Consider the following 18,218-nt stretch of genomic DNA (forward strand, 5'->3'; position numbering starts at 1 on the left):
TAACAGTTAAGTTATATAAAACTTCTGTCCATAGACTAGACATGTGAATACTATTCCGAAAAAAGTACAAATTGATTTATCATATTTAATTGGTCTAAAATAAGGACAACATATTGACATTAACGTCAAAAAGATGCGGATCAGACGTAACAGACGATACGCATAATACATTTGTAACTTTAGCAGGGGTGTTTGTGTTCTTCATAACAGTGTTATATCCACGAAAATTCGAATGAATGATATCCTTAAAGCCTCGGTCACACCTAACCGGATAGCACGAACGGATACCTAAAGCCTCGGTCACACCTTACCAGATAGAACGAACGGACGCCTAACGGATGAAAATAAAAGTTTTCCGTTGACAAAATTGTTATCCGTTGGGACTTCGTTGATGTACTGACAGAATAAAACGGACGTGTAACGGATGCATAACGGACACACACCGGAAATGCAACGTACGAGAAACGGACACGTACCGGACAGAACGGATGTCGAACGTACATCAAACGGACGAGTACCGCATAAAACGGACACTTACGGAAGCGTACCGGATAAAACGGATGAACAAGATATACGGAAAAATCAAAGGCAACAATAATAAAACATGTAAATCGCATAAATATTCAAAATGTTTCTGTGTTACTGGTTTTGGTTTGTTTTTCAAAATTCCGCCAAAGGGCAGTGTCTGCCCTGAATATGAACTGCTTGATTGTGATGACGTGCCGTTACTCTAAGATCGATTATGAATAATAAGAATTCTTGAACCTTAAGAAATCTGACATACCAATAATTGGCATTTCTGACGCAAAATTTTCAATTGGCATTTATCCGTTTCAGATCCGTTCATCATCCGTTTTATCCGTTATACGTCCGGTAGAAGTCCGTTTCTCATCCGTTCAACATCCGTTAAACGTCCGGTAAAAGTCCGTTGGCGAATTTATTTTCCAGACCTCCAACGGATGTATAACGGACACGTAACGGAAACGAAACGGACGAGTACCGTACAAAACGGACGTTCAACGGACATTTTATCCGTTGGACGTCCGTTCAAAGTTTTGAACATGCTCAAAATTTTCCACCGGACAGAACGGACGTCGACGGATAAAACGTACGCTTAACGTACATGCAACGGATATGGTCGGACGTCTAACGGATAAGAACGGACGTCTAACGGACATGAACGGATTGAAAAAAAGTTATCCGTTAGGCGTCCGTTCGAGCTATACGGTAAGGTGTGACCGAGGCTTTTGAAATTGAATTAATATAACATTTGGTATCCGATCTAATGTTTTATTAACTTATACTGTGAGCTACTCCGCAGAACATTTGTTATAGCAGGGTAGCCCGAAACCCCTAGCTGTTTCCCCCACAATGCAGTATAGTATCCCTAAACAATCTGACCACAGTTTTATTTAAATGTTGAATATTTTGCCGGCATTTGGCTTTCTATACTAATACCACACATAACTGTTTTGTCCAGGTTTTCATTATAAAAGTGGTGATTTTAGAAAATGTTAGTATTGTCGCCTATGGAAGAATGAATACTACTGTTTTCCCGCGTCGTGTACTGAGTATATACGGAACGGGAAACGAGCGCAGTACGGCGATTGCCGCACTAAAATGATATTATGAGTGTACACATGCCTAGTGCTTCTGTCACCGATTTCAACCCATTCGATTCACGGGATCATGGGATGAAAAGAAGACAAATGCTAATCTTTATATAGTTTTATCATTTAAAAAAAACTTCATCATGAAAATAATGTTATTTTGACCATAAGTCTGTATTCATAAATGTTGTTAAGGAGTAACATTCTATTCAATAAATTGTTAATGCTTTTCATAAATAAAATAAAATGTTATGATGAAATTGCACCATGTCGTCCAGAATCGACAAATAGCAAATGTCCGGTAGTAAATGATGCTTCATCAGATGCCAGAAATCGTATTGCCTTTGCGACGTCTTCCGGTTTGCCCGCACCACCAAGAGGTTGTATCACTTTCAACCGCTCGAGATACTGAAAAGAAATTTAAAAGCTAACCAACAAAACTAATCAATTCACTTAACAGTAAGTAAAAACATTAATAACATTGAAAAAAAAATGAAGCTTTACTTATTTGGTGCGTTCACAGCGGATTCCCCTTCATGAGGAACGCTAAAACCCGGGAACATGTAAAGCTAAGAATGCTTAATGCTTAAATAGCTATATGACCAAAAGAATATAAGAATAGCTAGCTCCACAAAAGGTCAACTAAACCATTTTCCTTCTTATAAATTCTAAATTTGTCAATTGGGAATTAAAGAAAGTTAAACGAAAACTATGTGCGTACCAAATCACTGACTTTTGAGCTGAAGATGCTCTCAAGGACTACCAGACTCCGAAACAGGGATGACGTTGCTTCGCTAAACCCAACGCACCGTAGCAAGGCGGACGTTACCAATGAATCGGACATTGTACCGGACTAGCAGTCCATTATCTTAGTGATTTTACAAAGGTGTAGACCACCTAAATTACCACTGATTCGGACTTTGTACCGGACTAGCAGTCCATTATCTTAGTGATTTTACAAAGGTGTAGACCACCTAGATTACCACCGTTTATACTTTGTACCGGACTAGCAGTCCATTATCTAAGTGATTTTACAAAGATGTAGACCACCTAGTTTACCACTGATTCGGACTTTGTACCGGACTTGCAGTCCATTATCCAAGTGATTTTACAAAGGCGTAAACCACCTAGATTACCACTGATTCGGACTTTGTACCGGACTAGCAGTCCATTATCTTAATGATTTAACAAACGTGTAGACCACCTAGATTGAACAACAAATCCCGTTTTAAGAGGTAATATTACAGTAATCAAGTAACCATGAAAATACGGATAGGATTTCCTACTTCCTACCAGAGGAAAAGATTACATGAGATGTATTTGGAATACCCTTTCGGAATTTTGGGTCCCCAATGCTCTTCTATTTCGTACTTTATTTGATTTATTTCTATTCGAGCGTCACTGATGAGTTTTATGTAGACGAAACGCGTGTCTGGCGTACAAAATCATAAGCGGCCTTGTATTCCAGTTGAGTTTTTTTTTTAGTTTACTTACCTTTGCTTGCATATCGTTTGTATATCCAGCATTATCTGCGAATGACGTCATAATAAATCCCGGACTGTAAAAATAAATCAGTTATAGAAATTACATAAAAAGGGACCGTTTTGATACAGCATAATTTCGTATTGGTCATACAATAACATTTATAATCAAGTATTATTTAAAATTCGGATACTCACGGTTTATTGGTACCATGTTATCCAGATTCATGTGCATGCAATAATCGGTAAAATGGTTCATATGAAATCACAAAAAAATAGTTCTACAATAGTCCATGCTATGCTAAAAATGCGTTCGTAAGTTGTTTTTTTTTTTTTTTTTTTTAACTCTGTGCAACCAATGGTTCATCTTTCAATCAGCCAACTATTGTACAAATAACCATGATAACAGGTACACAAATACATTTTTGCTTAATTTGTACTTGTACAAATAAAGTCTCCTGTTACCCTGCTTCATGTTGAGCCAGCGGTAATGTGGATATTTCTTTTTCTTGCGTAAGTTGATTTTGGGGTCCTCTTCGCGGTACGTGTTTAAACTACATTGACAATGTAGTTTGTTGTATGTCGATTTCTTTAAAAAAAAATAATAGAGACAATAGTTTGGATTATAACAACTAAAGTTCAAGTGTCGGGTGTAAATTGCAGGATAATAAACAGCTGCGCCATGAGCGCATGATACGCCCGACGTCTTGTGTGGAAGTTTTATGTAATAATCATAAATAGTTTCTGAGAAAGTTTTAAGCAATAACCATATATTGTTTTTGAGACACGGCGGGACATGTGAAACCCCTAACCCTGTTTTTTTTTTAACAAAAAACTAAATATCACTAAAACCAAATTTTAAATCAAAACCAAAACGTATACAGATCTTTAGATTAATATAACAAAGAAGTGTGTAAAGTTTTAAGCAATAATCATAAATTGTTTTTGAGATACGGCACAACATGTAAAAAAAACCCTCCCCCCTTTTATTTTTACAAAATACTCAATAACTCAAAAATGAAATTTTGAATCATCACCAAAAAGTATACAGATCTTTAGATTAATATAACAAAGACATGTGTAAAGTTTTAAGCAATAATCATAAATCGTTTTTAAGATATGGTGCGACATGTAAAAAAACCCTCCCCCTTTTTTACAAAATACTCAATAACTCAAAAATAAAATTTTAAATCATCACCAAAAAGTATACAGATATTAAGATTAATATAACTAAGAAGTGTTTAAAGTTTTAAGCCATAATCAAGAATCGTTTTTGAGATACGGTGCGACATGTGAAAAAAAAACACACCCCTGTTTTAGTTACAAAGTGCCGTAACTCAAAAAGTTTTAATCTTATTTTCACCAAAAAGTATACAGATCATTTGACCATCATAAGAAACAACTATGTTAAGTTTCATGCAATTTGGATAAGTCGTTCTCAAGTTACGGTGCGACATGTTTACGCCGGACAGACGGACAGACAGACGGACGGACAGACACCGGACGTTTGTATACCATAATACGTCCCGTCAAAATTTTGACGGGCGTATAAACACAATATATGTACATTGTCGGAAAATATATAATTTATTTGTATTCGCTACGAAATAGTAGAAAAGCTCGACGAGCCTCGCTTTTCTTCCTGTTTCTAAAGCTCATACAAATAAATTTTATATTTTCCGACAATGTACATATATTGTATATGAATGGGGTCGTAAGAAATTCTTTCTTTAGTTTTTAACTCTCCCTGGACAATCTTTTGAAAACAATGTGTATAAGAATAAAACAAAAATGTTTGTTTGAACATGGAAACAGTTTAATTCTGATATCAGAATTAGAAAACACACTAGTAATTTAAAATAATTGTACGTCTAGCTTCTTGAATTATTTGGCAAAATCAAATACATGTAAATTCTTGGATCTACTCTGTTTGTTGTGGTTAGTAATGCACTTTCCAATGGAAGTGTGGTTTCAATCGTTTATGGTCTTCTCATTTCTTCGTCTTAAAATCTTTCCGTAAATATTTGTTATAACTTTACTTTCGGTCATGTTCTAAGGTTAGCCTATTATCATGCAACAATTAATTATAATAAAATTACATGTATATGACATTATAATACGTTATTTTGATTGGCTAACAGCAATCTCGCGTCATTCTGAAATTAACCTTCCTTTCAAAATGAAATGTAACATCCATGATGGCACGAGCTTCCACAATAAAGTGCACAGGTAAATGAAAGAAAAACTTGGTATAAATCGTGTTTTCATGATCCTAGCAAAAAAAATGATAAGTATTGAATGCTTCATTTAGTAATTTTATAGGGTTGTAAAAGGGTTGACCGTGCGCAAATTTATAGAATGAAGCGCTTTTTCGCGCTTCAAACAAAATGTACTTCGGTCAACGCTTTTACACTCCAATAAATTTACAAATGTAACATTCAATTCTTAAATTAATTTGATAACGTCTTACTAGAAATTACCCATCGTGTACGCCTGTTTTGGTTAGGTTTAAAGAACTGTTGCGTAGTATCTGATTGTCGGTTGTTTGTGTTTTCGTTTGTTGTTACCCTTATGACCAGGGTGTCTGATCTCTGTCTTTCTTGAGTTACATAAACAATACATAATTGTGCATTTCGTTCTATGCCATGTTCTTTTTTCAGACTGTTTAAAGATCAGATTGATATATACACATGGAAAAAAGTATTGCAACACCTTGATTTGTTAAAACTTGAAAAATCAGCCTCTTTTTTTGGATGAAATATCATAAAATATGTGTATAATATTATTGAAACATAGTTTATGATAACATTGGCATTGAAACGAACAAAAAATGTTTGAAAAAAAAATGATTTATATAACCACAATTTTAATAACAAAATGAAGTGTTTTTTGTACAAAAAATGCATTTTACAACTTTTACTGTAGTCGAACTTTACAATGTCAGACATTTCAAAATTAATCTTCAGATGACTGTTCACATCATGGTTGATCGTTATATGCCAAAAAATTAGTACTTTGTGCGAAGCCTCCATTCAAACGGATAACCGCATCTTAACGTCTTCTGATTCCTGCCATAAATCGACTAATTTGTTGCTAAGTTAGCAGCAACCATTTCTGATGAAGGGCATTGTTTATTTCATGATGTGTTTGAACTGGGGTATCCTTTCGCGCACTTTCCGCCCAATAGTGTCCCATATATGCTCGATATGGTTCAAAGTCGGGCTACGATCGGGCCAAGGAAGATGAACCAAATTCCATTTGAACATTGGATCTTCCTCCACGATGCTAATTTCCAACTTTGGCGGGCTCTGCACTACATTAGATACGGAAAACTGTGTGTCTGTTCGTTAGCAGAGGTCTCCGAAATGGTCTTATCGCACGATAACCAGTAGCGATAAGTTGATCTCGAACAGTTCTTGTTAAAAGGCTCCTGTATGGCCACCACTCTCTTTTTAGGATTGTCTTGTATGCAATGGGTTTCCTTCTGACCAACCTTCATTATGCTTGATTTGCTCTAGCAAATGGTATAGGGGGTCTTCATTATCTCGGAAGGTCTTTAACAGCGTTTATTGCCTGATTTTTATTCTCAAAACGACTTATATTGGAATGGTGATGACCAACAATACGTGCAGTTGTTACAGCGACATCCCTGTTTCTCTTATGCTGATAATCTGCCATCTTGTTGCAGTTAAGAGTTGTCAGGGACCCATTACAATGTGTCAATCACATAACTTTAAAAACTTGGTTATTTAAAGTGTTGAAAACAATGAGGGTAAAAACATCTGTTTTACTGTTTACGGGTACAGTAGCTGCATGTGCAGATAAAAACTTATCGAGTCGATATTTATTGATTAAACTCAGGTGATACTTTAATAATGTTTAACTACTTCTATTTTACCAAATTATATCACAAAAAAATAAAGAGTGTTTTTTTAATTTCAATTTCAATTTGGTGTTGCAATACTTTTTTCCATGTGTATATAAATATAATACTTACTTGACTGAGTTAACTCGTACTTTCTGAGGAGCTAGTTCTGTAAATACATTTTACATTAGATAAGTTTTTCGTTTGAAATGTATGCATTTGATTTTGTAAATAAATCACCAAGACAAATAAGAGGGGTTGGACAGGGGGGTAACCTTCTCCAACCTACCGCACTCTCACTTTTAGAATCTTTTTCTCTCTCCCGCCTATTTTTTTGTCTCCCACCTCCCTCAATAGCTGTCGACCCCCTCAAATAAAGCATGTAAAAGTCATTACGCGCTTTAATATGCACTTATATATGTCCAGACTTTCGTTGTTGTAAATGGGGACTTGACATGATTATGATTAAAATCCCCCCCCCCCTTTCCGTGCCGTTAACCAAAGAATAAATATAAACTCATAGATCCGATTTATAAGTAAAATATAACTAATATCGACAGTCTGGACGTCTCTATAGATAGAAGAAAGGACCAGAAACAGTTCATAAAATACAAGTTTTATGCAAGGCAAACCAAGTTGTCTTTCTTATTACAGAAAATTGCTTGAATTAGAACTACACATATCATTACGGAGAACATTTTATTAATAAATGCAATTAACACTTTAGGATTTGTAAGCGTCTTCCAGAAAAACCTTCATCAGGAACACTCAAAGCAAACGATATATAAGTACCGCAACACATGAAGATCCATATAACCAAAAGGAATCTATACATAACAAAATCCATATAAGGTAAATTTTGCTGAAGTTTCGCAGATCAATAAAGGGAATCGAATATGATGTCATTCGATGGATATTATTTTTTTTGTTGTATCATTGAATTTTGTAACATGATCGTGCTTTAATCAAAAGTTACAACTCGTGCGCTTTTGCTATATTGAATTGTCCAGACTGACTTGCTGAACACATTTTATTGAAGTGCTGAATTATTTATACCTTTAAACATGGTTTCCTTTCATGGAAAAACTGCAGTGGCAGAATTAATGATGTAACACATACCTAAGGCTAACAAGCGTGTAAACATATCCAAAGCAGCTTTAGCTATGCAATAAGCAGAAAGATGAGGACCCTGCAAATTAAAAATAAAACAATGCTACTGCCACGTGACACTAATATTAAAACAGATTTAAGGTATAATACGTAAAAGAAAAATCAACAGAACCACATTGTAAAACAAAAAAGAAGTATTCAATTGTTATTTCATCGATTTTCAGCAGGCTCCCATTTGTAGTTAATGCGATTTCGATTGATTTTGTAACTTTTTGTATAATACTTTTCTCTGCCTCTTTTCCATGTGTAGTTATGATAATATGGATTAAAAACTTTGACTTTGTGACGTTATTTTTTCATGTAAACACGCCACTGTGACTGGTAGGGGCATGTTATTTCATTAGACACTATGCATGTATACATATGTTTATGTACTCACTGCACGTTGTCCTAATACACTAGAAACATTCACGATGCATCCTAAAAAGTAAAAAAAATAAATAAAGTTGTAATTTTATATTAACTATACATATTTATAAATGAATGTACTAAAAAGAAAATCCGGTAAATAACATAAGTGATGTTTAGGTGTGTTTTAAGAAATCTTTTTTGTTCTAATGCAGTTCGAATCTAATTCAGATTATGATGCGTTATTGTTTTCAAATGAAACCTTATAATTTTGTACCATTTTGCAATTTCAGAGCTGTGGCTCGTGAAAACTCGATTATCAATTAAATAGTATTAGTTTGTCTTATGGTGAAATCTTGCAAAAGTGGCATCCAAATGAAATTAAATGAATTTTGCAGGAGAAAGTCCACAAACGTTTCTGAGAATTATCTTTAAAACAAACTGTTGTCTCTGCGTTATCTATCCAAAATTGTAAATGTATTAATGTTTTTTTTCGCCTTCTATGGGTCGTACAGGCCAAATAAACTCATCATAGACACCAGGATTTAAAATGTGTCCCAAAACGCGTGTCGCGTCTACAAATGACTCATCAGTGACGCTCGAATCAGAAAGATTAAAAAGGGCCAAGTAAAGTACGAAGTTGAAGAGTACTGTGGTCCAAAAAAAGGTGTTGATTATCCCCTTAGTATCTATTGTCTCTTTTTTGCAGCTCATCATTGTTCAACTGTAGTCGGTTGTACAAACAAACATGTGACAAACAGTGGCGGATCCAGGGGGGGGGGGGGGGGGGTTCCGGGGGTGCGCACCCCCCTTTATTTTTGCCGATCAATGCATTTGTATCGGGACATATGTTTTGCACCCCCCCCCCCCTTTGCCCTGGGTGCCCTGGGTTAGCACCCCCCCTTTCGAAAATTCCTGCATCCGCCCCTGACAAAACTGTTGTTTGGGCAGACGGATAAGGTGATTGCACATTTGCTGTCAAAAGATACAGTAGATACTAAGGGGATAACCAAAAGGAAGGACACACACACACATGATATATTAGCCCTCACGTTCAAAATTCGTAGACGGCTTAGATATAATTTGCTATTCTGTACTCACCTTGAGTTTTAATAAGATGTGGAACACACAACCTAGACAAGTTATAACTCGATTTGAAGTTGGTTTTCATTGTTTCGTCCAGAGTTGCTTCTGATGTCGCCATCACATTCCCCATGTTACCTTTACCTGCATTATTGACCTATTTAATGAAAATAGATGACGCCATAATCATGATTTGTGTCGATTCTTAAAATCAAAGACATCAGATTTAAAAATAGTTATAGTTATAAATTAACTACCACGTCTAGTCTCTTTTTATTTAACAGTTGTTTTTATACTTTGTATCGATCTCATGAATTAAGCCTTTTTCGGTTGAGTTTTATATTTTGTTCTTATGTTACACTGTTACACCGCTGTCCCAGATTTAGGAGAGGGTTTGGTGTCAGCAAACATGTTTAACCCCACTACAATCTTTATGTGCCTGCAGTTCAGTGGTTGTCGTTGGTTCATGTCGGTCATATTTGTTCTTCGTAAATTGATTTGTTATAAACTATGCCGTTAGTTTTCTCAATTGAATTGTATCACATTTTTCACGTTGGGGATTTTAATAGTGGACTATATACATTGTAATATAGGTTTTCCTCATTGTTGAAGACCTAACGGTTGTCTATAATTGCTTACACCCACTTATGAGAACGTTGGTGGATAGTCGTCTAACTGGCAACCATACCACATCTCCTTATTTTTATATCAATTATAACTTTAACGGCAATAATTGTACTGCCCCAGATGCGCATTTCGACAATTAAAAAAAGTCTCTTCAGTGATGCCAAATTATTTGAAAGTCTCTTCAGTGAGGCCAAATAATTTGAAAATCAAAATTTAATACAATTATTGTAGAACTCATCAAACCCCAAATCACATACAGTACAACAAATTCTGGAATGCTGGTGATTTCCTCGGACAAATGTTGATGCTCTCGGATGTGTTTAGTATTTGACGTCGAAAACATTTGATATCGAGCATAATTGCTTTTAGTATATTCTGTAATGTGAAGTGTTATTTTTAATTTGTTTTACTGTTTTTTTTCTCAATATACATGTAACACTATTAGTAAATTCAATGTTTAAATTTTATTTTTATTTAGTTTTAGTAAGTTATTGAGATCTGGGGGTGAAACTGTAGAAGAACTTGGTTTTAAACTTGAAAAAAAACCCAACTAAAATCTCATTATATTGGACACTGTTGTACATAATTAATGTACATGTAGTACATTTTTGTTTTCGATCATAAATATCCGTGTTACATACCAGAACATCGATTCTTCCAAATTTCTTTACTGTCTCATCCACTAATGTCTTCAAATTGTCGTCATTAGTGACGTCGCATGGAATAACCAATATCTGAGGAAAAAAAATTACATCAATATTTATAGATATTAGTGTTCAACTCAACATTAACAACTACGTTTATATAGTTCATGGACTTTGTACTATGCTTAAACTAAACAAACTACTACGATATGTGTTTGTAATTTATTTAGTCCAATCCTTTGGTGTACATTCTTTTAGCTATATGAACTTGGTGTAGGAAACTACAAAATGCATATTGAATAACTGATAGTTGAATATAGAATTTAAAGGTAAAATATTGATTGATATTTATTTGCTTAACCTCAAGTGGCAGGCATGCACAATCTTGACAATTTGATATAAAACAGAAGATGTGGTAAGTGTGATATGATTGTCAATGAAACAAATCTTCACAAGACTATAGGTCACCGTACAGCCTTCAACAATGAGCAAAGCCCATCCTGCACAGTCAGCTATAAAAGGCCCCGAAATGACAAATGTAAAACAATTCAAACGAGAACACTAACAGAATAATTTATGTATAAAATAATGAACGAAAAACAAATATGTGATACCGAGTAACATACGACAACCACTGAATTACAGGCTCCTGACTTGCAATTGGGACAGGCACATACATAATGTGACGAGGTTAAACTAGTTTTTGAAGGATCCAACCCTCCCCTAACATGCAATAGAAAATTTTGAAAAGTAGGCCGACCAGGATGAAAGGTGGATTTTATTTTGCATTGAAAAAGATGGTACATAATGAAAAAAGATTGAATATTTTGCTCTGGAATAGGTCTCCTGCATACCTCTAGAAGAGCTGTTGTAAGTGTTCGTTAACCCACAAAAATGCGCAACACTCTTCCTACACGAATAATTGTATAGTAATAACTTAGGCTACATGAACTTCTGTCCGACAGTAAGACCAATGGTAAGAGAAGGTCGTTTGCCTACTCGGGATGAATAAATACACAGCCACGTCCTGTTGGAGTGGGGACTTAAAATCCATTGTGTTATTGAGATGACTTTATAAATATTGTTTACTTGTTTTCTTTTCCATTCTGTTTAACTGATGCAAAGTAAATATGTTTACACTAAATTTGGAACGTTATTTAAACTCAAGTTTAAATATTGAGACAAGAACTGTTTAGAAGAGTAATGATGAAATACAAAGAGTCTCATGAAAAGACAGTGCAACGCTTCCTGTGCGTATACCTGATATTTTTTTCAAAATCCAATGGGGGTTTTACGTACAAGATGGCTCTTATACTCCTACATAACCTCCAAGGGGCCTTCATATATTTTAATGTTGTTTTTTTTAGCTTCTTCATACTTTAACAAGCCTATAGCCATTGTAAAATTAATTGTTATGTATAAAATTGTGGACAAAATTGCTCTTTCAAAATTTCCATTTGGGTGCCTCCATGGGGGAAATCCCCCGCAAATAGTGACAGTTAGCAGGTATGTGTGCGTCGGTTCATCAGATTGATTGATTTTTGGTTGCTTAATGTCGGTACATGAGTGGCCTTTTACAACGATAAATGTTACAGGGTGGATTTATACATTTTTTTTATTGCATTTGTTCTCATATAACGAATAAGGATTTAATATTTGAAACTGTTCGTTCAATTTGTAAGCAAACAACATAAATATTAAACGTATTACGAATTACTTGTAAGTTGAAATTTCAGTAGGCTTAAGATAGTTTGCTTAAATTACTAAACTTGCATCATTTTTCGATAATCCTTTAGACCTACACAAGGAGGCTACTTTCTCAAGGTTCTCCAGAGTTCTAGATGCTAGAACTACCTTTGCTTTGCTCTCAGCAAACAGTAATGCAGTTTTTTCTCCAATACCCGAACTAGCACCTGCAATAAATATATGATTTATATTTATATATATATGCATTTATATAATTATGTATTATATCTGCATGTCAACAATTCCATAAAACAAAGAATAACAACCATGTGTAACAAACGTCTAATATTCATATAAGTATTTTACAGTCTTTCTGTATTGACAGTATTAAGGGCATACGATACAGTTACAGGGAAGGTAATGACGTTGCTAACGTAAAATGTTATTTTCGCGACGTCAAACTATGACATATCGGGAAAAGATGCATTTTTCGACTGATTTTTATCATTCAAACTGTTTTAATTTGAAAACGAGTGCATGGACCCCTATTTTTTAAAACAGCAATTTGTTTCATTTTGCAAGGAGATTATGTGACCAAAACTTTATAAAACTGTAAATAGCGCATTTTTTTAAATTTTGATAAACATGCAGCAAAAAATGACGTTTTTTCCTCTATTCATGAACATTTGATAAATATAGAGTTATTTCGGAATAAAAATTGCATAATTTGTAATGATACTTATAAAATACAGAAATTACCGATTATTTAACAAAAAACAATTTGTGTTTATCTTTTAAAACAAAAAAGTTATGTCTTTCTTTCGAAAAAGAAAATACGGACACAAATCTGAATTTTGAGCAAATATACAAAATTTCGACCTCATTTTACTCAAAAAGTAGCACATGAAGGTATATTTTTTATTACATATTTGATTTAATCAGATAAAAAATAGCCTATATGCAAATTTTCATCAACTTGTAAATACAGGTTCAAAACTGTATCGTATGCCCTTAAATAAAAAAAGACTTAAAAAAAGGGAGATTAATGGCGTTTAAACGATGTAAAACAAGGGAGCAGGGGCGAAACTGTCCATGATTCTCACGATTAAGAAACAAATCACGATTATGATTAGTACGTAGTTTACAATTTATTTAAAATTGTGTCCGAAAATAAGATTTAATCTGGAAAAGAAAAAGTCAAATTGGTCATAATCAAACTGGATCTGTGTTAAATGTCTTTTAAATAACATTAAATTTTCTAAATTTTGAAATGATTTGGTTGAGACCAATTGAAGTTATACTGCCGAAACCAAATATTCTGCAATATTTAGCTTATCAAGGAACCATCTATAGAAAAGCAAGTGCAATCTGTTAAATATGACTGGATCTGTGTTTAGTGATCTCTTTATACTAAGGGAGTTACCATTTGATTTTTATGGGGGGGCTAGGATGAAAAATTTTTTCCTGCTTTTTTTTTTTAGTTGTAATCTCTGTCCTGCCTTTTTATTTTTTACTCTATTCGGTCCTGCCTTTTTTTTTACTAGTTATCCTGACTTTTTTTACACAAATTGTCATCCTGCCTATTTTTTTTACCAAGTTGCTCATCCTGCCTTTTTTTTTACTCAAAACTCCTGTCCTGCCTATTTTTTTAAAATTTCATCCTAGCCCCCCCATAAAAATCAAATGGTAGCTCCCTAACAGCATTTTCCTTTCAAATGATTTGGCGAAGTTACTCAAGTAAGCATGCATATACCAATTTATGGACGCTCGTACATTACGGGAGTAAAACGATATGCACTGGTCGCATTTCAGCATGGGCTTATTTAAAAGATGCGGGTTCTATATACTCTTTAGACAGCAACCAAAAAGATATCTTACTAGTTTTAAAAGAGTTCAACTTACAGTCTTCAACAATATTTTTACAATCAATATTTCAAGCTCTTATCCGCCATGAGTCTTAAACGAATTGTGAATTGAAATAAATAGAGTGTATCAAAGTTCTGCCATCCACGCAAAATGGTCTATATAACAAACAACGGTGGTTACTTTTATTAAAGTTCCTGTCGTCCCCCCAAAAAATCAAAAAGTTTATGACGCTAGACCTTTTGTGTAAATATATACATGGATTTTAGAAAGTTGCTGAAAAATATCTCTACCAGTTATGATGTGACTTTGTCCAGTAAAACAAAAGGTAAGATACACGTATAGATATATTATACGGAATTTGATAAAATTTTAAACACTGCTTCCGATAAACACTTTGTGTGACTATACCATGCATGTATACCACGGAGTTAAAACAAGTCCATTATATGATAACTTAGGAATGTATAGGACAACGTATTTGTTTTGATTAAACGTGATCAAATTTATTCATCTCTACCGTCAGGTTCTACTTCGTCAAAATTATCTTCCAAGTACGTACGCCACCTATCTTTTCAATCGTAAAAACGGAGGCCATTGCAGTAATGCCAATGGCGGACTGTCAAGTAAGCTTTTAAAAACCAATCAATTATATATCAAACTGTCATGATTACAGTTGTGTTTTAAGAAGACAAATATATCTACCAGCTATAAAGTTTCACTTAGTGAACTTTTAGGCCTTTTTTTTTAACTTTTCAAAAAGAACTGTTGCCTAGGGGCAGAGATGCAAATTATTGCTTTAAGAAGATAAATAGACTAAGGGTGACTACTTTTCGTTGGAATTTATGTTTATGCACATGAAAGATCCAAACGATTTTTCACCTACCATTATCTACTGTTTTGAAAATATGTCTTCAATTTAAAGTTTACAAATATCTCGAAGCTTCATGCTATAATTTGAGTATTATAAACGCGTACATTAGTCGAAAATATCCTAAATCATGAATCTAAATTAAACTTTCAGAGGCCATAGACACAGATTTAAACAATTCAAATATAAATGTTTATTCTTTTTAATAAAGAATTCAATTTCGTTTGTTTTATTCCAACTGGATCTCAGCCTAAGTACTGTATGAAAGATCTTATATTCCCGTACAGAAGGCCCTTAAAAAAATAATTAAATGCACTTTTCAATCAAACACGTTATCTTCGATTTTCACAAACTTTAATTATATTATATATTTATATCGTCATTCTTATAAAAAGTTTATGTCCTGATATTTAAACTTTGGGTTTAAACTATGTCCTAGATTTAGTTTAAACATATTTTATTTGATCATTTTAAGCAAAATAAACAATTGACATGTAAACACACTTATACAGTTTTCTAACGTACACACTATGAAATTATAACAATATTAGCTTGCATGTAAGGGTTGATTGATTGATTGTTGTTTGCTTAACGTTCAGTGGCAATTATTTCATTTATATTCAGGACGATGCATACGAAAACAATTCCTCAAATATAATACGATCATGAATGAAGACAAAAGAAAACAAACGAAACGAAACGAAACGAAACGAAACGAAAGACAATTTTTAAGATAATGATTGATCGGTTGCTTAACGTCCAGTGTAAAATATTGCATGCATGATTAGAGTGAGAAAAAATTAACAATAAATACAATAGGTAGGTCCTGTAAAAGGGGCCGTCCGGAACGAAGGTCGGAGAATTTGAATTGCAACTGGAAAATGAGAGTATATTGGATATGAACAGAAATTAGGCTTGCAACAGGTTAATTACGGAACCCTCAAAGAGTTGTTGCAAGGGTTATTAACGTGCAGAGAGCATGGCAGTTTATATACATGAGACATCGGATATAACGGTCCCACTTTCATCGGACGTGGCTGCGTATTTTTACATCCTGCACAGCCAAAACGGATGTCCAACTTTTGCAAGGGTTTTACTGCCGGTCGGAAAAAGACCAAGAATTACCATATTTCTATTCCCCAGTCACCTTAGGGTTTTTAAATAATGATAAATAGTGCTAGTATCAGTAATGTTTGAAAAATTGGATATTTTGTCACTATATGCGAAAGTTCAAAGTTAACTAAGTTTATAGTTTAATAATAGTTTTCGTATAGCAAATTATGATAAGGGACTTATATTTTGCCTGAGAAAAAGGGCAGCGCTGATCATTTAAAAAATACGACCCTTTTTATTCCCCAATTAAGTTTTTTTTTATCTTAATTAAAAAAAGTACACCCATTATCCTTGACAAAAGAAATCCTGAATCCGCCACAATGTATAGGGATTTTAGTTTCTCAGGTACATTTTGATTGGTTTGTCATAAAGTTAAAGAACTTTTCATATTACATATATTCAAATTTTATAAAGCATTGTTATATACAGAATATTAAGTACACCAAATTGATTCTTTACGATTTTCACTTAACTCAGAACTATTGAGCACAAGTTGGAAATAAAAAAGAAAGACATTTAAATATACCCACGGAACAAAGGCTGTGCCTCAGTTATAATGCATTATAACCAAATAACTCTGGACTCTTTTTTCAAAGTTCCTGTTTCCCCTTAATGATCAAAATGTGTACTCGTATACCGAATTAATTCCATATTTTGCTATAATACATGTTTTGTTGAATTAAATATATACTTTAGAAATTCGTTGAAAAATACAAGTGATATTTACCTGTTATGATGGTGACTTTATCCTTAAGAGACGCCATGGTAAGCTACAAATTTAGATAATTCAAATGATGTATGAGGGTATTTAACCACCAGGGGGTGCTGCTATTTACGTTAGTTACACTTCGTTTCTACAACACGGAAATTTAAAATCCATGAACTTCAGAATTTATTTTATTATGAAACTCATGTTTGCTCATTAAACGGGATCAAATTTATTCATCTCCAAGCAAGAAATAGCTCGACGATACGTGGTCACTTTGTTGATTTGACAAGTCTATCATATTTACCTAAAATATTATATAAGGATTGCATAGGCCCTTGAAACTTTAAATGTTCTTTCTAATGAAACACGTTGACTACGTTTTGTACACCATTTATTTCATTTGAGTATGACTGCTGCAAAAACTTCTTGTCCTGATATTTAAACTTTCGTCCAAGATTTATTTTATAAGCATACGTGTAGCTTATTGGCTAGATTTATACAAAATGAATAAAACACGTGTTAAATTATACTAGAAAATAAAACCTAAAAGGGCAACCAAAATTCATTTCGAAGATAAAAAACAAAGCCTTTACAAAAAAAATAGTTTTTCTTTAACGACGAAAATACCATCAATGAACACTTAATAAAAAACTAAATACTGGGCAACACGAACCCCACTAAAACGAGGGTGACCCAAAGTGCTCCGGAGAGGTAAATAACTCCTGTTGTATAATATGTGACACGCGTCGTGATGCTCATGGTAAATACAATAGAATAACACCCAAATGTTATGGTTAATATTGTTTTTTTCTGGTTGTTAACCTATTGTCTTTGTTGCAAAACAGTAAGTCCTAACCTTTTATCCATATATGTTTACATTTTGCTTCAATGTTTTGCATTATATGTATATTTAAATGTGAAACACGAATCTAGATTTTTTATAGGTGACTGTTGTTCAGTGGTTACCGATTGTTTGTGTGGTTCATAGTTGTTTCTAGCTTTTTATATAGATTAGACCGTTGGTGTGTGCCATGGTAATTTACCAGTACTTACAATACTTGGATTACTTTCATTGAAATCCAAAATGTTACTATAGAAACGGGTTTGTTCTGTAAAATTAGGTGTAATTAAGATAAATAAAGTCAACA

The 18,218-nt window shown here is 33.8% G+C and overlaps 1 protein-coding gene across 1 annotated transcript; it reads right to left on the reverse strand.

Annotated features, from left to right (window-relative positions):
- Positions 1–1,713: 1,713 nt before the first annotated feature.
- On the reverse strand, positions 1,714–17,245 carry LOC143063796 (3-oxoacyl-[acyl-carrier-protein] reductase FabG-like). The gene is made up of 9 exons (XM_076236179.1): positions 17,089–17,245; positions 12,602–12,741; positions 10,826–10,918; positions 9,576–9,714; positions 8,506–8,546; positions 8,076–8,145; positions 7,089–7,125; positions 3,105–3,168; positions 1,714–2,018 (listed from the first exon to the last, which is right to left on the reverse strand). The coding sequence occupies exons 1-9, from the start codon at positions 17,123–17,125 to the stop codon at positions 1,860–1,862; spliced, it is 780 nt and encodes a 259-aa protein (XP_076092294.1). The 5' UTR covers positions 17,126–17,245; the 3' UTR covers positions 1,714–1,859.
- Between the last annotated feature and the right edge of the window lie 973 nt (positions 17,246–18,218).

The sequence above is a fragment of the Mytilus galloprovincialis genome, chromosome 2 (genome assembly GCF_965363235.1).
Source record: "Mytilus galloprovincialis chromosome 2, xbMytGall1.hap1.1, whole genome shotgun sequence".
Classification (NCBI taxonomy): Eukaryota; Metazoa; Mollusca; class Bivalvia; order Mytilida; family Mytilidae; genus Mytilus; species Mytilus galloprovincialis.

What these genes read in the sequence shown, in the direction of transcription:
- LOC143063796 (XM_076236179.1), bottom strand. Translation starts at nt 17,125, where the DNA reads ATGGCGTCTCTTAAGGATAAAGTCACCATCATAACAG. An exon ending in GTGTATTAGGACAACGTGCA is followed by an intron (nt 8,146 to 8,505) that starts GTGAGTACATAA and finishes TTTAATTTGCAG; the next exon opens with GGTCCTCATCTTTCTGCTTA. An exon ending in TACACGCTTGTTAGCCTTAG is followed by an intron (nt 7,126 to 8,075) that starts GTATGTGTTACA and finishes ATGTATTTACAG; the next exon opens with AACTAGCTCCTCAGAAAGTA.